The sequence below is a fragment of the Phascolarctos cinereus genome, unplaced genomic scaffold (genome assembly GCF_003287225.1).
Source record: "Phascolarctos cinereus isolate Bilbo 61053 unplaced genomic scaffold, phaCin_HiC Scaffold_2;HRSCAF=192, whole genome shotgun sequence".
In the NCBI taxonomy this organism is placed as follows: Eukaryota; Metazoa; Chordata; class Mammalia; order Diprotodontia; family Phascolarctidae; genus Phascolarctos; species Phascolarctos cinereus.
The window spans coordinates 212981598-213002199 of record NW_027555625.1 but is presented as its reverse complement, the minus strand read 5'-3'; the positions used below and the strand labels follow the sequence as shown (position 1 = coordinate 213002199).

The following is a 20602-nucleotide window of genomic DNA, read 5'->3' as shown; positions in this document are numbered from 1 at the left end:
GTGGCAGCACTGATAGGTCTTATGAAGTTTGGGGCTGAGAAGGATTCACATACAGGTCCAAGGATGGATTGTTTTGTCTGAAGTCTGAAGACAAGCCTATCTAAATCTGGAAAGGCACTACACTAATCTGACCCAACTAGTAATAAAGTTTTTGGCCATAGAAACTCTGGAAGACCATTTACTGATTCTTGTGTGTGTGTGTATAGTATTGCAATCTATGTGATTATAGAGATACCCACATCAAAAAAACACATATCCTTGAAGTATTTAAGTCAGCATAGTGTTGGAAGAAGTGCAGCTGAACTGCGGAGGCATGGAAGCAGTCGCGAATGTCAGTGGCCCTGAGGAATGTACCAGCCCATTCCGCACACTGCGTCTACTTACAGCCAGTACACATTAATAAGGAGGTGCAAGCAGAACTTTTTTCTGCTGGAGGTAGAATGATGTAGTGCCTGCAGGAGGAACAGTTCTCCTACAAACAGAGGGACTGGAGGCTTCAGGTATCCCTAGGTTCCTTTCCCTTTGTGTCTGATGGTGTGTTTTTCCTGTAAGAAGTAGACATCTACTACATAAAAACATAAGAATTAAGTTTTTATCAGAATTCCCCTAGGGGTTCTTGTGTCTTCAGCTCTGTAACAAAATTGTGTGGGTTTTTGATTACAGAAAATGCCAAAGGTACTTCTTAGTTAGGGGTCAGCAAAAATTGTATTTTTTTTTTGGTGAGGTAATTGGGGTTAAGTGATTTTCCCAGAGTCACACAGCTAGCGAGTGTTATGTGTCTGAGGTCACACTTGAACTCAGGTCTTACTGAATCCAGGGCCTGCCCTATCCACTGCACCATCTAGCTGCCCCCAAAAGTTGTATTTTTGACATCACTTTCCAGTCTGGTTTCTTTTCTTTTGGGGTCTGAGAGGTGAAAGGGCACTGACATCTTCCTTATTACTTCCAATTCAATTTCAACAGTGGTTTAGCCTAAAACTCTGTTCATCTCGTGTAGCATGTTTTTAGGTCAATAGATATTTAATTCCAATTTGCTGTTCACTGTTGATCGTGGCAGGGTTACACTGTTTCACAGGACCATAAATTTTAATCTGGAAGGGACTTTTAGAAATTATCTTGTCTAACCTCCTCATTGAGTATATGAGGAAAAGAGAGTGTGAAGTGCCAGAGAGGTGAACTGATTTGCCTAAGGTCAACGAATGTCAGTTCCAGAAACTCAAACCTAGGCTCTTGTTATTCTTCTAAATGACATTGCTTGATAATCTATCTCATCCTTCCTCTTCTCTCTCTCTGTCTGTCTCTGTCTGTCTATTTGTCTCTCTCTCTTTCTTTCTATCTCTCCCTTCTCCCCCTCAACCCCTCTTCCCTTCCCCCCCTCTCTCCCTCCCTCCCTCCCTTCCTTCCTTCTTTCCTTCCTCCCCCCCTTCCTTCCTTCCTTCCTTTCTTCTTTCCCTCCTTGCTTCCTTCCTTCCTTCCTTCCTTCCTTCCTTCCTTCCTTCTCTCTTTCTTTGCTCATCTCTTTTTTCTCCTTCTCTCTAATATTCCCAGTTACCATACAGGTCTCTGTTTGGCTCTCAGTTGAGCCATCTTGGCACTTCATGTTGCTTTTCTGGCTTTCCTCTATATGCACTGTTAAAATTTGAACTTGTACCTTCAGAATTGTTTCTTTTATAGATTCTCTGCTTCCCTTGAACTCTTATGTTTCTTATACTTATTGAAATCTTTCTTGAAGTTCATTTTTAAAAAAAATTTTGTTCATTGGAAGGGGATGGGGGAGTGAGAGGTGGGGGATGGGGATCTTTTTAAGGAAGGAGACTGACCTTGTGGTTACATTTAATAAGTCAATTTTGAGTCTTTGACTAATTCTCATAACTAAATTTAGAACCAAAGGATTTATTTTTTGAACAAAGCAAGTGGTGCAGTGGGTAGAGACCTGGGCCTGGAGTCAGGAAGATCTCCATTCAAATACAGTGTCATGGACTTAGTAGCTTTGTGACCTTGGGCAAGTCATTTTGTCTCTTCATGCTTTAATTTCCTTATCTGTAAAATGGGAATAATAGCACCTCCTAGGAGTGTTGTGAGAATGAAATGAGATATTTGAAAAGCCTTTACAAATCTAAATTACTATATAAATGTGAGTTGCTATTGTTATTATTATTGTATGTTTATGCTAAGAAATGACCCCTGTGCCCTTCAAGGCCTTGTTTGACAGTGTAGTCTATACTGTGCATTTTATGTCAAGTGGGTAAGTAGTTAATAGTCCCTATTATCACTTGCAACTACTGTGCCAAACAAACCAAAGAAGGGCATACATTTAAAAATTTTCTTTTTTCTTACTTTTGACAGGTTCATAGAAAACTCCTCATTTCACATGTCTCCTTCTTCCTTTTTCTCCTTCCTTTTTGCTCACACACTTCCTTTGGTTCCTTAAATCTTCTTTTCCCTTGCTGTACACATTTTATTGTTATATTTTATTATATTTATTCTAATTTATCAATTATATTTAATAATATATTATACATTATATATTTTTCTCCCTTCTTCCCCTCCCTACCCTAGCAAAGGCTACAATTATATATATATATATATATATATATATACATACACACACACACATGTGTAGAACCATACTATATATACTTTTATTTATCAGTTCTTTCTCTGAAGGTGCATAGCATCTTCCTTCATATGTCCTTTGTAGTTGGTTTGAGTATTTATGATACTCAAGATTTAATTAGTCATTCAAAGTTGTTCTTAGTACAATATTTCTGGTACCATGTACAACATTCTCTTGGTATTGCTCATTTTGCTTTTCATTATATCATGCAAGTCTTTCCCTGTTTTTCCGAAGTCAACCAGCTTATCATTTCTTCTAGCACAGAAGCATTCCATCACAATCACATACCACAGCTTGTATAGCCATTCCCCAGTTGAAGAGCCTCTGTCATTTTAGCCAATCTGATAGGTCTAAGATGGTATTTCAAAGTTGTTTTAATTTGCATTCAAAAAAAATTTTTTTTTGTTTTTAGGCAATTGGGGTTAAGTGACTTGTCCAGGGTCACACAGGTAGTAAGTGTCAAGTGTTTGGTCTGAGGCCGGATTTGAACTCGGGTCCTCCTGACTTCAGAGTTGGTGCTCTATGCGCTGTGCCACCTAGCTGCCCCAGTTTGCATTTTTCTAATCAATAAGTATGTAGAGCATTTCTTCATGATCATGTAGTCCTATGACTATATGTATTTTTGATTCTTTATCAAAAACTGTTCATATCCTTTGACCATTTATCAGTTGAGGAATGACTTGTACTTTTATAAATTTGACAAAGTTCTCTATATATTTGAGAAATGAGGCCTTTATATGAGAGATTGTCTATCAAATTTCCCCCCAATTTTCTGCTTTCTTTATAATCTTGGCTACATTGATTCTATTTGTACAAAACCTTTTTAATTGAATATAATTGAAACTATCCATTTTACACTTCACAATGCTCTCTATCTCTTGTTTATTCATAAATTGTTCTCCTGTCTATGTTTGATAGGTTATATGTTCCATGTTTTAATTTTCTTGGGATATCTCCCTTTATATCTAGGTCATGTATCCATTTTGACCTTGTCTTAGTAAATGGTTTAAGATATTGGTCTATACCAAATTTCTGCCAGACTGCTTTCCAGCTCTCCCAACAATTTTTCTTTTTAAACCAAATGATGAATTCTTATCTCCCAAACTTAAATCTTTGCATTTGTCAAACACAAAAATCATTCACTACTGTGTACTGTATGTCACTTTGTTCCACTGGTCTGCCTTTCTATTTCTTAGCCAGTACCAAATAATTTTGATAATTATTACCTTATAATATAATTTAAGATCTGGTACTGCTAAACTTCCTTCCTATATACATATACATATACATATACATATACATATACATATACATATACATATACATATACATATACATATACATATACATGTACATGTACATGTACATGTACATATACATATACATATACATATACATATACATGCATATATATGTATATGTATATATATGTATATGTGTATATATATTATATATATATATATATGTATATATTTTTTTCCTGTTGGTTTCTTTGAAATTCTTGACCTTTTGTCTTCCAAATGAATTTTGTTATTATTTTTCCAATTTAGTAAAATAGTTTGTTGGTAATTTAATTGGGATGGCATTGAATTAATAAATAAGGTAAAAATTGTCATTTTTATTTGGCTTTGCAAATCCATGAACAATGAATATTTCTCTAGTTATTTAATTCTGATTTTATCTGTATAAAGAATGTTTTATAATTATGTTCATGTAGTTTCTGGCTGTGTTTTGGCAGGTATACTCCCAGGTATTTTATACTGTCTACAGTTATTTTAAATGGTATGCTATCTCCTCTTATAGGTTTTTGTTGGTGATATATAAAAATGCTGATGATTTATGTGGATTTATTTTATATCCTACTACTTTGCTAAAATTAGTAATTATTTCAACTAACTTTTTTAGTTGAATCTTCAGGATTTTCCAAATATATTATCATATTGTCTGCAAAAAAGATAGTTTTTTATCTCATTTCCCATTCTGGTTCCTTCAATGTCTTTTTCTTATTGCTACTGATAGAATTTCTAAAACAATGTTGAATAATATTGGTGACATATAGTGTAGTTTCCCTGTTTATCTCTTTTAATTAAATATATTTTAGCTCTAACTTTATCTGAAATTATGATTGCTACCTTTGCTTTTTTTTATATCAGACAAAGCAAAAAGAAATCTTCTCCAACCTTTATTTTAACTCTGTATGTATCTCATTTTAATCGTGTTTCTTATAAACAACATATTGCCAGATTCTGATTTTGAATCTGTTTCCATTTTATGGGTGAGTTCATACTATTCACATTTGATATTAAACTTACTAGTTGTGTGTTTCCCTCCATCCTACTTTTTTAATATCCTTCTCTTCTTATTTACCTTATCTTTCCTCATGCATCTAGTTTATTTCTTTTTTGTTCAGGATTATACTCAACTTTTCTAGCTAAGTTATTTTTGATCAGAACCCCAGCTCTTTTGCTCCTGGGAATATAAAGTTCTAAGACATATGGTATTTTAATGTAGATGTGATCTTGATTGCAGCTCTGCAGTATTTAAATTGTTTTTCTTCTGTTGCTTGTAATATTTTCTTCTTAACCTGGGAGCTTTGAAAGTTGGCTATGATACTCCTGTAAGTTTTCCTCCTGGGATCTCTTTCAGGTAGTGATCAGTGGATTTTTTTCTATTTCTACTTTACCCTTTTGTTCTAGAACTTCAGAGCAATTTACCTTAATAATTTCTTGTAATATTGTATCAAGATTCCTTTTTTGATTGTAACCTTCAGGTAGTCTAACAATTCTTATATTGTCTCTTCTTGATAATTTGTTTTTCTAATGAGATGTTTCACATATTCTGTTTTCATTCTTTTGAGTTTATTTTATTATTTCTTGATGTCTTATAACATCATTAACCTTCCCTTGTCCAATTCTAATTTTCAAGGACTTATTTTCTTCCTTAAATTTTTGAATTTTTTTTTTTGGTAGTTGAGTTTCTTTTCATAATTTTCTTGATTTTCTTGGATTGCTCTTATTTTTTCCCTAATTTTTCCTTGATCTCTCTTATTTGATTTTTGTAGTTCTTTTAAATTCTTCCAAGAACTCTTTTTGGGCTTGTGACCATTTGATGTTTCTCTTTGAAATAGGAATTGCTTTTTTAACTTCACTATCTTCCTCTGATCTTCTCTATCTCCATAATAGCTGTCTATGGTCAGGTTCTTTCTCCTTTTCTTACTCATTTTTATTTTATTTTATTTTTAAAATTTTTTGCAGCTTATTATCATAATCAGGTTCTAGTCCCAAGGTAAGGGGAATGGTGCCCCAGGCCTCAGGTCCTTCTGACTATTATTTTCTGACCAGGCACCTACTCTGCTGTCTTCTCAGAATCACTTTCTAAATCTTATAGGAAAGTGTTTTACATTGCAGATGAAAAGGCATCATTTCCCTTTTTTCCCCCTGAACTACTTAAATCCTTTTAACTCAGCATCTTCACAATGTCTCAGTTTTTTCACTTAAACAGTAACTGTGGCCCTTATTTCTGTGCTCTATTTGCATATGTGCATTTTATGTGTTAGTGTGTCTCAGAGGAGAGGAAAGCTAATCATATTCCTTTGCATGGATGAAGGAGACAGGATTGTTTTTGTTGTTTTTTTTTTCAAGTGCAGGGGTATTTAACTTCTTTGTGTGTCATGGACCCCATGTCATTCTGATGAAACCTATAGACTGCTTCCAGAATAGTTTTTCTAAGTACATAAAATAAAAATACATAGAATTACACAGGAAAACAATTATATTGAAAAACATGTGTAAGAGATACTTAAAATAAGGTCATTGGCCTTCAGGCTAAGAACTCCTTTTAATGGCTTTAATTCTGACCTGAGCATGTGCTTTTAGGGTATCTGCCCAACCCTCTTCTTAATTCTCTTCTTTCCCTCTTTTCTCTTTTCCTTTTTCTTGTCCTCTTTCAAATTTGACAGTGCAGAGGTGTGATGGAGGTGATTTTTGAGAGAGAACCCTTCCAGCTGCATTCCTGCTTCACTCCCTTTAAGTTCTAACCCTTTGTTATTTGTGTCTGGAATATATGGTTTCTTTTTTTTCTTTTTTCTTTTTGCTTTTTGGTGAGGCAATCGGGGTTAAGTGACTTGCCCAGGGTCACACAGCTAGTAAGTGACATGTGTCTGAGACTGGATTTGAACTCACATACTCCTGACTCCAAGGCCAGAGCTCTATCCACTGCACCACCTAGCTGCCCCTGGAATATGTGGTTTCATGGCAGATTACAGCTGAGTAATCTCAGAGATCATATCATTTAGTCCAGCTCCCTTTTTTGTAGATGGAGAAGGTTTGACTTGGAGAGGTAAATGACTTGCCTAGCTTATTCAGATAGCTAGCTGTAGTTCTCTGCTTTATTGCTGAATGACTGAACCTTTCCACCTGTTGTAACCAAATTTTCCATATTTTCCAAGTTTCCTTCATTAGAAGGCGAGCTCCTTCAGAGCCAGGATTGCCTTCCTTTGCTTTTCGTATCCTCAGAGCCTAGTACAGTGCTTCACACATAGTAAGCACTTAATAAATGCTTCATTCTTTCAGTGCTGAGATTAGTACCCTTATCTCCTAACTTCTAATCATGTGTTATTTCCATCCAATCCTGATGCATAATAACTCATTGGTACTAACAGAGCTATTTCATATAGCTTTGTTAATATCCCTGTGTTATGATCTCTATATTGGAAGAAACTGTTTTTTTAGCTCAAGGGAGCGAAGGTTCAGAGGTGGACTGGGCAGCTGCTTTCAAGTGTCTCAGGGAGAAGATGGATTAGACCGGGTTTGTTTGGCTCCAGAAGACATAAACAAGGGTGATGGGTGGAAGTTTCCAAAGAGGCAAATTTTAGCTTGATGTCAGGAAAAAGCCAAAACAAAACACTTGTTTAAAATTGGAGTCGGAAAGGGCTGCCTTGGGAGGAAGTGGGTTGCCTCTAACTAGAAGCTTTTCAAAGGAAGTCTAGATGACCACTTCTCAAGGGTGCCACAGAGGGGATTCCTTTTCAGGTGTGGTTTGGTGTAGATTGCTGCCAACGTCCCTTCCAGCTCTGAGATTATACTGTCCTTTTTTACTGAATGGATTCAAACATTGGTTCATTTCACATAAATACAAAATAAATCCAGTTGACCTATCCTGAGAACTGACAGTGTGGATTAGGAATGCAGTGACCTTATTAACACCTTGACATTTACTGTACTTGGTGTATTTTGGGTGATTCATTCCCAAGAAACACATTCAGGGTCACATTCTTCTTATGTCATTTTGAAAACTTTCCTGGGTTAGTATTACTTTCTAAATCATATGCATTTCGAAAGAGAGTAGACTTACTTTGGCTTAATCCTCCATGGTTCAGTGCTTCATGATTTTCTCATGAGGCAGTGTGGTTAGAGAAAAGAGTCTTGGCCAAGAGTCAAGAGACTACAGTTCTGGGCCCAGCTCTTGTACTCATTGTTTAACTCTGGATGAGTCACTTCTCTCTAGGACTCATTTTCCTCATCTGTAAAATTAGGAGGTTGGACTAGATGACCTCTTTTAAACTATCAACCGTTTGAGGTTCTTTAGGTAGCTCTTGAAAATTCTGTTTGCCTACATTGAGAAGGACCCCATGCTACTGATACACATTGTTTTTTTTTCTTTTGAGAAAATTTAACTTGGTTTTAACTATTTAAAATACTTGAAAGGTTCTGAATAAGGGCCTTAGCCACTTTGCTAGGTAGAAAACTAAGAAATCATGGAAGATACATTGGGAGTGGGGAAATCTGCAGAGTATGCAAGTATGACAAAAGTCCACTTTTTGCCTGGACTATGAAGAATTTCTAAAGCCCTAACCAACTAACTCAGGATCAATTATTGAAGCATTTGTTAGTTTGTAGTGCATGTAGGACACAGCACAGAGTCAAATATGAAAAATAGCACCTGCCCTCAAGGAACTTACATTCTAATGATAGTCAGGACTGACTGCTGGTGCTGGTGATTTTTCATTTCCCACCAATGTCCATTTGTGTTTCCTCTTCCCTTAGCTTCACCTGCCATCTTGCTCTTCTAGAGGATGATGGGGGAGAGGGGGAAGAAGAACATTAAGAGAAAGAAAAGTTGTTCAGTTGTTTTTCAGTCTTGACCAACTCTTTGTGACCCCATTTGGGGCTTTCTTGGCAGAGATACTGGAGTGGTTTGCCATTTCCTTCTTCAGCTTATTTTACAAATGAGGAAACTGAGGTAACCAAGGTTGAGTGATATGTCCAGGGTCTCACAGCTAGCAAGTATCTGAGGCCAGAGTCACTGTGTCGCCTAGCTGCCCCTAAAAAGAAAGGTCCATGGGTAATCACTCCTACTCCTACTGACAATAAGTAATTTATATATGCTCTGTGGGTGAATAGAATAAAAATCTCTTTCTCTTCTCTTCCAGAGCCACCCTTCCCCCAATCCTACCAGGCTGTACTGATCTTCAAGACATTGTTTCCTTAGATAGCAGGGTCTTTTTCATTTTTGTTTTTTGTATCTCTGCCACATAGCAGAATGCCCAGAACATAGTAAGTGCTTAATATGCCTATTGCATTGCTTCTCTTTTAATTTAGCCTATGTTCTATCATTAGCCAGTTCATTATGGAAAAGAAAAAAATACTCATTTATTCCTCTTATTGAGTGGAATAGGTGTGTAGTGGAATAACGAAGAGAATTCTGGCTCTGGAGTCAGAGGCTATGGGTTTGAAACTTGGCTCTGCCACTTTTGGCTGTGGAAACTGGGCAACTTGCTTCACTTCCCTGGGTCTAGATTTTCTCAACTTTAAAATGTTAAGGAATGTTAAAGGATCCTCTAAACTTGTCTTTTTGAGTAACCATATTTTCTAGAAACACTGGATCTAGAGTGTGCAGGAGGCTCTGAATGTGTCAAGCACACCCCCCTCCCCCATAATTAACTGTTTGTATCCCAAACTAGAATCCCTGTGTGTCCTTGAGAGTCAGGACAGGACCAGTCAATCTGTACTAGGCTGGGAAACTGCTTGCGCAGCTGGGACCCTCATAGACAAGCAGACCATCCTATCTTCATAGTCCAGCAATTCCCAAGGGAAAAGATGACTTTTGCCATCACCTTGCTCCTCTCCTTCAGTGGGGGTTTTATCCTTATTCCACCTTTTACTGCACCTTTTCCCCTCCCATGCTATGCCACTTAGGTGGAGATTTCTGGTACATCTTCCTCTCTTTCCTACTGTTATAAATATTTCATCTTCTGTATGGATTGTGAATGCTTTGGGTTCCCCATGCATGTTCATTTCTCTTGTAATAAACCTAGTGTTCTCATAATTTTTGTACACCCAAGAGGTCTTGTAATAAATTACCTCTCAGGTTCTTTCCAGCTTGGGTCTGATGATGCCATGAGAGTCCAGGCATACCTCACTTTATAAAATTAGAATTTGGTTAACTAACAGTACTGGAATGGGATGTTCTGGATAACTGATTTTTTTATGTTAACTGTGACTTTTTTGCCCATTTCTTCTATCATTGTTTTCCATATTTTATCACTTTCCTTTTTTCTTTTTTAAACTACTGTCCTGCTATCTTTCCTCCCTCTAGATACTGCCCTTTTTTCCTCTTTTAATCTTCCCCACTCTTCTGCAATGCCTTTTGGGATTAACTTTTAGTTTAATCTTTGTGAATGTGCTAATTCATGAACCTATCAACTGAAGTAACCATTTTAACTGTATAGGTTCCTCCCAATTTCTTTCTCTGACTTCCATGTTTGAATATATATTCTGTTTACTGGAGGATTCTATTTCTCAGTAGCTGGATGACAGAGATCTCATAGTGTATGAAAATCCAGATTTTAAAATGCAAATAAGTTTGGGGTGGGGGGAGGAATTACTTGATTATCAGAAAACTTTTTTCCTTGAGAAAAAAATTAATCATAGGGCGTGAAAATAAAATCCCTCAAACTTCTTAGGAATATGTGTCTTGTGCAATGTGGAAAACACCAAAAAAGGAAGGTCAAAGACATGTTTGTGCAGACATTTAAGTATAATCTCCCAAATTTTGAAAGCAGTCAAACTTGAATTAATATAATAGATACCCTTGGAAAATATTTTTTTGCCTTTCTACCAAGGGCTTTTTTTGGCCTGAATCAGATATTTCATTGGTTTAGGGAGTTCTGGGGGTGTGACTCCCCCCAATTCCACCCCATCGCCCTCCCACCCCCACCCCCTAGCTGAGAAACAGCTGCTTTGCATGTTAGCTTCTAGAGTTTCCTGGGTCACTGAGAGCTCTTTGCCTGGGGCACCCGGCCAGCACGTGATAGACTCAGTCCTCAGCTCAGATCCCTTTAATAACTGCACTGGCTGGTGAGCCACTGCTTTCTGTCCACTACGGCTTCCCTTTAATACTCTGACTAGGTAGGCTTTTAAATATCTCCGATTCTTAAATGTGATCTTTTGGGATGAACTTTTTGATAGGAGCCAGCAGAGTTGGGGGGAAGCAGCGGGTTTTGGGATTTGGGCTGGGCACTGGGCTAGGTAGCCCAGCTCCATGAGGACAAGATCTGAACTTTAGTTTCCTTGTGGATAAAAGGGGGGTAATATCTATATATTTACTTGGTAGAGGGCTGCAATGAGGATCAAATAAAGTATGTAAAACATTTTATAAACTTTAATGTGCTATATAAATATGTTTTTGTTAATAAAATAAATGAAATGCCAACTAAATTAAAAAAAAATCATTACAAAGTACTAACAAATATTCAATGATTTCCCCCCGTTTTAGCTTACCACGGATATAGCCAAATGATGGAATGTCCTCAAGGTTACAAGAGACTTAATGCCACCTTTTGCCAAGGTAAAATCTGATGTTAATAAGGATCTGGTGAATTGAAAAATAATTGGTTCACTATGCCATATTAGAGCCCAGAAATCTTAGGAAGCAGCTATCCTACCATCGATGACAATGCATTTTAAATTATTTCCCTTCCTTTTCTTCCTTTCTTTCTCCTCCCTCCTTTTATTTCTCTCTCCCCTCTTCCTCTTTCCCCAACCCCTCCCTCCCTCCTTTCATCTTTCCCCTCCCTCACCCACTCACTTCTCCCTCTCCTCTTTACCTCCTTCCTCTTTCTTTCCCCCTTTCCCCTTCCCATTCCTCTTTTCCTCTCTCCTTACCCCCATCCCCTTCCTTAACTTTCTCCTTTTTCTTCTTTCCCCTCCCTTCCTGTCACCTTTTCTCTCCTCCTCCCATTCTTTCTTCCCCTATCTTCCTTTCTTTCTTTTCTCTTTCCTTACCTCCTCTCCCTTTCCCTCCATCCTGTCCCCTTTGATTCTCCCTTTCTTCCTTCCCCTTCCTTCCCCTTTCTTTCTCTCCTCTCCCTCTTCTTTCTTCTTTTCCTAATCCTAATCCTAAATTATTTTCCCCTTTTTTTCCTAACCCTAACCCTAAATTCACCTCACCCTAACCCTAAACTCTAATCCTAACCCTAAATTCCCCTTTCTCCCCTTTCCTTCTCTTCCTCTCCTTTCGTGTCCCTCTCCTTTCCCTCTTCTCCTCTCCTCTCCTCTCCCCTCCCTTTCCTTTTTCTCCTCCCCTTCCTCCTTCCCCCATCCCTCCTTTTCCTTTCCTATGCTCTCCTACCTTTTCCCTCTCTAAACCTTTATCCTTTCCCCCTTCCTTCTCTCCTCCTCTTCCCTCCTTTTTCTCTTCTTTCTCCCTTTTCTCTGCTCCTTTCCTTTTCCTTTCCTTCTCTTTACTTTTCCTTTTCTTTTTACCACTACCATTTGACTAGGAAACCATGAAAGTCTGTGACAAAGTACCAGAATTATCTATATTGCCCTCTGTACTAAATAGGGTTGTTTCTTTATTCTGTTTTCTGGGTATAAAATACCAGGAGAGTTGTGGTCAAATCACAGAGCACAATAGAACCACTGCCCAATGACCCTGATGAAGTCACTTAAACCTCTCTGGACCTCATTTTCCTCCCCTGAATAATGGAATGGATAGACTTGAAGATCTCTATGGATCCTTCCAACTCCACATCTATGTTTTTGGATTTATCACCTTTTCTTAGAGATTAGCCGATGTAAGACATTCTCTGAAACAGAAGATCATAGAAAATGACTAAAAGATACTAGAAATCACTTTAGCTGCCAAACTTTTGCTCTCTTTGCCAGGTAGAATGGCTGATAAAGACTGCACTAATTTAGTGTTCAAGTTCATTTATAAAAAAAATGATTAGAGAATATGGGAACGAGGGACAGTATTGCCTCATCAAACGATGTAAAGCAGTGGAGGGGAAAGTGGACCTGTAAAAAACTTGATGTGGCACCCAAATAAGCCTAATCATCCTTAGAACATATATACATGAAACTAGAAGGTGGGAAACAAATAGTTTTCCATTTGGCTGTTAAGCCTAGCCAGGACCTAGGTCTTTTGACTCAAGTTCAAAGATCTTGCTATACCACAGTATGCCTGGACAGCGGTTCTAGGGTGCTCTGTGATTTGACCATGTATCTACAGGTGAAATGGCAAATGGATTTACTAACATTTCTAAAGAAAATGTCAGAAGGAAAGTGACAGGGTTTTTCTTTTCCTTTTTTAAAAATTTATTCATTTTGAGCTTTAACACAAAAAGACAAAAAAAGAGAATATTTCCATGTACAGCACAACATAAAAGGGATTCAGTATAAAACTATGAATTTCCATTTCATACTACACATTATTTTCAAAGCTATCCTGCTTTTCTGTGCATCCTTCTAAGTTTTCTTTTGTTTTCTGCTGTGCACTTTTTATATTTTTTTCTCCCTCTCTCCCCACTCCATCCTACAGAAGGCTGCTATTAGGCACAACAGTGTAAATATATGTAAAATCATACTATACATACTTCTCAGTTCTTTCTCTGAATGTAGATAGCAACTTCCTTCATAGGTTCTTTGTAGTTGATTTGAGTATTTAAATACTCAAAATGACTTTGTTGTTCAAAGTTGTTCTTAGGACAGTATTGCTGTTATTGTGTACAATATTATCTTGGTTCTGCCCATTTCACTTTTCATTATTTCAGGCTAGTCTTAATGTATTTTTCTAAAATCAACCAGCTCACTGTTTCTTGTAGTACAGTAGTATTCCATCACAATCATATAGCACAACTTGTTTAGCCATTCCCTAATTGACAGGCATCCCCTCAATTTCCAATTCTTTGCTACCATAAAGAGAGCTGCTATGAATACTTTAGAAAACATAAGTTCTTTTCCTTTTTCCACAACCCCATTGGGAAACAGACATAATAGTGGTATTTCTGGGTCCAAGAGTATACACAGTTTTTTAACTCTTTGGACATAATTCCATATTGCTCCCCAAAATGATTGGGTTAGTTCACAGTTCCACCAACAGTGAATTAGCATCCCAATTTTTCACATCCCCTCCAAAATTTGTCACTTTATTTTAGGCAATCTGATTGATGTAAGATGTTATCTCAAAGTTGTTTTAATTTGTGTTTCTCTAATCAATCATAATTCAGATAATTTTGTATGACTATATATAGTTTTGATTTCTTCATTGAAAAACTGCTTATTCACATCCTTTGACTATCAGTTTTGGAAAAGGCAAATTTTTATAGATGAATTTGGTTTTTGGTTTTTATTTTTGTCCTTTGGTTTTAATGACTTGTTTTAATATCACATTAATTTTTGTTTATAACCCCCCCACCCATTTCCACCTTGTAACCGACCAAAAAAGAAAAAAAAGTTAAGCAAAACTGACTATATCTGATAGTATGTAAATGTCCCTTACCTCTCCAGTGAATAGAGGTTCATTTTCTCAATTGTGCTCTGGGGCCAGCATTATAATTACACAATGTTTATTTTTACTCTATTACCTTATTTTAATGGCCATATATTATTTTGTGGTTCTATTTACTAGTATCTGCTCATGTTATCCTATATGTTCTTGGAATTGTTCATATTTTCATTTCACAGTACTACTCAGTTTTGTTCTTATATCCCAGTTTATTTAGGCAGTCCCCAACTGATGGGCAACTATTTTATTTCTGGTTCTTTACATTATATATCTATGGATATTTTGGTATACATGACCTTTTTTTCCCCTTTGACATCTGAGCAGCTAGGTGGCCCCAGTGGATAGAGTGTAAGGCCTGCAGTGAGGAAGACTCATCTCCCTGGGCTCAAATCTGGTCTCAGACACTTGTTTTGTGATCCTGGGCAAGTGGCTTAATCCTGTTTGCCTTGGTTTCCTCACCTGTAAAATGAGCTGGAGAGGGAAATGGCAAGCCAATTAAGCATCTTTGCCAAGAAAATCCCAAAAAGGATCACAAAAAGACAATGCCTGAAAAACAACTAGAACTAAAATTAAAAAAAAAGTTTGCTAGTCAGATCTCTGGGTCAAATGGTGTGGATATTTTAGTTATCTTTTGTAGATGATTTTGTCTAATGGTGTCTTCCATATATATGTTGATATACAAAATGGAACCACATGTAAAACTTGGCTTACTTATCTCCTGATGATAAGTGTCCAATGATACCTAAAACAAGGAAGCATGGTGACCAAAGGTGAACCAGGGTCAGAGAGAATGTCTTTCTCAGAGCCCAAATAGAAGTGGAATTCTCTATAGAGATGGTATACATTTCCAGACACTCCTGTTTGTGAAAGACATTATAGCAGTGGCAGTTTTGGAACTCTTTAAGTTCAGTCCCAATAGTTCAAGAGTCTGGTGATCCACCCTGGGGGAGGAACCCAAGTGGTTGTGCTGGTGCATCACTGTAGTCCTTGCTTCTGGGGGTGGTTAAGGCTGGTGGAGTTCTGAAGTACAGTAGGACTAAAGCCAATCTGGTGTTCTCACTAATATGGTGAGCCACCAGTAGCAGAGGGAGACCAGGCTGCCTAACGAGAAATGAACAGGGCCCGTTAGACAAAGCAAATTAAAGCTTCTTTGCCGGTCAGTATTGAGGTCAGGGTGGTGAGTGGTCACTGAACTTCCTACCTGGGTGAGAGGGAAAGACCCAGTCTCAAAAAAAAGAAGAAAAAAAAGGAATCCTACAGGATGAAAAGATACAATCTACACAAGTTCATTCATTTCCATTCCTGTCTGATGCTTTGAGACCCCATTTGGGGTTTTCTTGGCAGATACTTGAGTGGTTTGCCATTTCCTCCTCCAGCTTATTTTACAAATGAGGAAACTGAGGTAAACAGGATTAAATGACTTGTCCAGGGTCACATAGCTAGTAAGTGTCTAAGGCCAGATCTGAACTCAGGAAGATGGTGAAGTTTTCTTACTCCAGACCTGGCACTCTATACACCGTACCTCCAATCTTCACCATACCAGTAGAGGAACTAAATGAGATCAAAGAGCTGTTTAGAAAAACATGGCTGTGAGTACCTTTGTCAAAGTTACTCTGAATATAATCTTATACCTTAGAACTAGAAGGGACTTAAAAGGTCTTCTTGTCCTTCCCTCCCATTCTCATTTTGTAAGAAAGAAACTAAGGCTCAAAAAACTTAATGACTTACCTTTCCAACTCCTATCACAGAAACTGTTAACCATGGTAAAGACCCATTTAAATGTCAGCAGTCATCATTGTGAGTTTTGTTATTACCACTGGATTGGGGGACAATGTAGATTTGCCATGACTTTTTCTTGTGGTTGTAATGCTAATAGCAACATCACTTGGAAAAATCATGTTACTTAAAACTTGGTTTTAGGGTTTAGGTAGTTCTTGCCTGTCAGAATAAATGGCTGTGCAAAAGCTAAGTAGACATATGTTCATATAACTGAAAAATAGGGTCATGGAAGGTTCAGGGTGACCACCTTATGATAGGAATAACCAGCTGCCACAAATAGGGCGTCAGTCATCCTAAATATAGACTCTTGATAACTCTGTGGTTGGCTAGTGCATACATGTTTAGCTAATATTATTTTGCAGAACAGATGACTTCACAGTTCTCTGTTCTTATGATGAACTCTTCTAGGTTGCCTAAGTAAGTTTGGAGTAGTTACTGAAGGCAGAAAGCAAGCCTTCTGATCCTGAAAAGGGATGGCCACCTCTCTCTTTACAATTTACTAAAGCCCAGGGATAATGAATAGTATAGAGTAATGAAACCATTAAAAGCCCCAGAGGGTCTATAGTAGCTTCTCTTGGGACTTTAGCTTTTATTGATTTCTCATATGATGTTGAGGCTTTACCTACACAATTTGATGTGCATTAGGTATAGGAAGAAAAGGCTGATCTTATTCTGTTCTTACTTTGAATGACATATATGAAAGTGTACCATATCTAGTATCAGATCTTTCTTATCTACACTAACAGAAGTGACCAATAGTAGAGAAAAGCTGAAATAATAGATAATCTAAAGATGATTTGTTTGGCTCTTAAAGCCCTGTATAACCAACCTGACCTGCCCTTCAGTCAGAAGGGAAGGGCACCTGAGGAGGTGCTGAGTATCAAAGCTGATTATGAGATTTCTGCTGATAAGCTTATCCTAGGGGAAGCTGATGTTTTGCAGAGTTGAAACCAAGCAGAGAAGCTGAGTGGAAATGGAAAATTCCCTTTATACTCCTTCCATATTTTAGCATGTTGAGGTCCCTTCTCTTTCCTGTAAAATTAGTAGTGCAGATAATTAAAAAATTGAAAAATAATTGGGAATAAAAATATTGGTTTTGTTGGTGTGTTCTTGCCACCAATAGATTGGGAATTTGGTGATCAAAAACTTGAAAATTTTCCTTTAACGTCTTTTATCTTTGATTTCCTGTGTTTCTATCTACTGGCGAAACTTAAAGAGGGCTCATTGGTTTGTGTCAGTTAGGGTAGGAGTTCTTTACCTTTTTGTGTCATGGATCCCTCTGCAGTCTGATGAAGCCTGTGGACCTCTTCTCAGAAAAAAAATATTTTTAAATGTACTAAATAAAATACATAGGATTGCAAAGGAAGCCAATTATATTAAATACAATTATCAAAAAATTTTTTAAAATGTTTTTAGACCCTAGGTTAAGAACCCTTGATTTAGGAGGTCAAGCACCAAAAACATTCATCTAAAACCTAAATTTTGGTAGTAATTCATCTTAGCCCTTGGCATCTCACACACACACACATACACACACACACACACACACAATTACAAAAATAAGTGAGCTAAGATTTGAACCAGAGAGTAAATTGTAGATGTGTAATGTATAAAAGGATTAACGAATAGCTGAATACAGGTCAGTGAGCCACTAGAAGGCATGGCAGTATGTAGTGAAAAGGCAGAAAATATGTTCTGCTAGGTTCTAGACCAAACTCTGCCCATAACTAGCTAGGGACCTCAGCCAAGTCACTTCTCTTCATTGCACCTTGATTCCCTTATGTAAAATTAAAGAGTTGTAGTCAATGATTCTTGAGAATCCTTGCAGCTCTAAAATTCTGTGCTTCTGGAAGTCTCATAACTCATACTCATCAAAAAACTTAAGTATTTACTAATTTGGTTAAGAAATGAAAGTGAAAATTGTTGGTAATAAATTGCTCAGCCCCCTTTAACAGAGTAAAATGGGGGAATGCAAGAAGTAAAATGGTGTTATCCAAATAACCAAGGAAAAAGGGTGTCTTTACCTGAATGGCTTGAGGAGTTGCCTATAATCATCTCGATCTTTTACCAGGGCCAAGTAATCTTGAGTCAGTTTGGTTTGTAGTTAGCTTGTCAAATGGTTTTGTATCCATCACTTGTGCTGATGGTAAGTAATACTCAATCCTGGCTATAGTTAAATTCCCAAGAATATTTGAAAAGCAGTGTTCTACTTTTTGGCATGTACTTTGGAGCAAAGACAATCACAGAAAATTCTGGTTCATGATGCCTCCAAGAAGGCACTAAGTTTACACTACTGAGAATACTGACTCATAAAAATAATATGATTTCATTCAACATAGTGCAGGGAGATGGCTATTGAACAAAAGGATTTAGAACCATTCTCTTTTGTCATATTAGTAAAGTTAAACAGAATTCCACTCCATTTTATATATGTGTAGCCAGTTTTCTTGGAGGATTGCAGTCTTTTTTTTTAACTTCAGTCTCCAAAAGTGGAGTGACTATATTAAATACCTAATTATTGTTTTGCTCTGAATTTTTCCTGTGGTCAAGAGTTTGCTCATTTTACAAGACGTATTTAACATTAGAGTGATTAATAACTGAAATCTGATTATTTCCTTTGAGCTAAGTGAACCAATGTCCTGAAACAATTTTTTGACTAATCCATGCACCATAATAGAGCCATCTGTGTGAGTTAATTTGAGTAACTTTAGGATAATTGCTGTTAAACTAGGGTGTTTTTCCTTTAGCAATGCTGCAATTATCTTTTCAAAGGAATGATTTATTACATATAAACAAGGAGATCTTAAATGTTCTTCCAATTCCCTAATATTGAGCTTTTGAAATTTAGGTCATTTATCTCAACAAATATACAATTTTATTTCTTGGGTTTTAAAGTGCTATTTATGATTTTATCATTGTTCTGTAAGTTTTGGTGTAAAAATAAAATTAAATGAAATGATGTTTGATAAAAAGAGATGACAACAGTAATTTGACACTGACATAGTATTTTCTGTCAGAATTCAGCGTTTTACCATGCTTGCTAGCTTTCTGATTTGTTCTCCTAAGTCCTTCCATGAAATTGATGTGCTTTTGAAAGGTTGAGTATAGTGTCAGATTTTTCACATCGATACATATTTTAAAGACAGTAGGAGAATTTACTATATACTGGAACTATTTAGTTAATAACTCTTGTTGTTAAATACAGTCTTTTTGTTATGTAAGCATTATTCTCTATTTTGTGTTTTATAGAAATAGTATCTGAGAATAGTATGGGGGTAGTGGACAGATGACTAAACCTTGACATCATCAATTCTTGGGTTCAAGTTATCCGTGACTCTTGCTAGCTTTGTGACCCTGACTTACCTTCTCAGTTTTCCAGGAAGTTTTCTAAGAATCTAAGTCTCAGATATGTTACCTATCAGCATCAATGAAAGGAATTTCTGTACCAGACATTCACCACCTTGTTGATTACAACCATAGCTTAAATACCCCTTCTCACAAGGACTATACTTTTATAAAAAGGGAATGCAATATTGGGGTCAATTTAATTGCCATTCTGGAGAAAGTTAACTGTCACAGCTGGAGAGAAACTATGTGAGACACATAGAGAAAGGACTAAGAGAACTTCCTTAGTGAGAAGACCGAATTAACTATTAAGGATAAAGACTATGAAGAGATATTTTAAGAGTTGAGCAATAACGTTCTGAGGAAGAGAACATTGAGAAAATGCCCTGAGAAAGCTGAATTCTTGAAATGTGGTTTCATTGTCTGTATAGGAATTGCAATTGCAACTTACAATTAGAAGTGATGATTTTTTCACAGCTGACATACATTGTTTAAATATTTTAAAATGTTTTTTGAATTACCTGCTATTTTAAATAAATTACATATAGTCAATAACATCGATATTTTCCCAAGTATGTGAAAATGGATTTTTTTTAAATGAAAAGTTTATGGGAGAAGAGGTTTCTTTCATTTTTTTATAACCTGGAATTTGGAGTCAGGTTATAATTAATTATATATTAATTAATAAGAGATATACTTGCTATAATTATTATGTTGTATATATTATAAACTATAATTAACAGGGGGTTGCAATTTTAGTAATTTATGATAAAATATCAGAACACAATCCTTTATTAATCTAGAATCCAAGTAGAGAATTAATAAGGAAATGAGATAATGGCAGGTAGTGAGGGATAGTGGTTGGTATGCCCCTTATAGCAGACAGGTATTTCTGAACTTTCTGCAATGAAATCACAAGTCCAGAAACAACAATTGCTAACACTTCTATAATATATTAAGGTTTACAAAATGCTTTATGTTACATTATCTAATTTTTACCACTTTGCTATGAAGTATTGTTTTTCCCATTTTACCAATGAGGAAACTGAGACTCAGAGAGGTTAATTTGTCTGT

General features: G+C 36.6%; 1 protein-coding gene across 4 annotated transcripts in view; it reads left to right on the top strand.

Annotated features, from left to right (window-relative positions):
• LTBP1 (latent transforming growth factor beta binding protein 1) overlaps positions 1–20602 on the top strand; it is a 467907-nt gene that overhangs the window by 270696 nt on the left and 176609 nt on the right. For all 4 annotated transcript variants that reach the window (XM_020972349.2, XM_020972347.2, XM_020972348.2 and 1 more), the window contains one exon: positions 11393–11464. In XM_020972349.2, coding sequence (XP_020828008.1) covers positions 11393–11464 — 72 coding nt within the window. The remainder of the gene's footprint in view (positions 1–11392; positions 11465–20602) is intronic.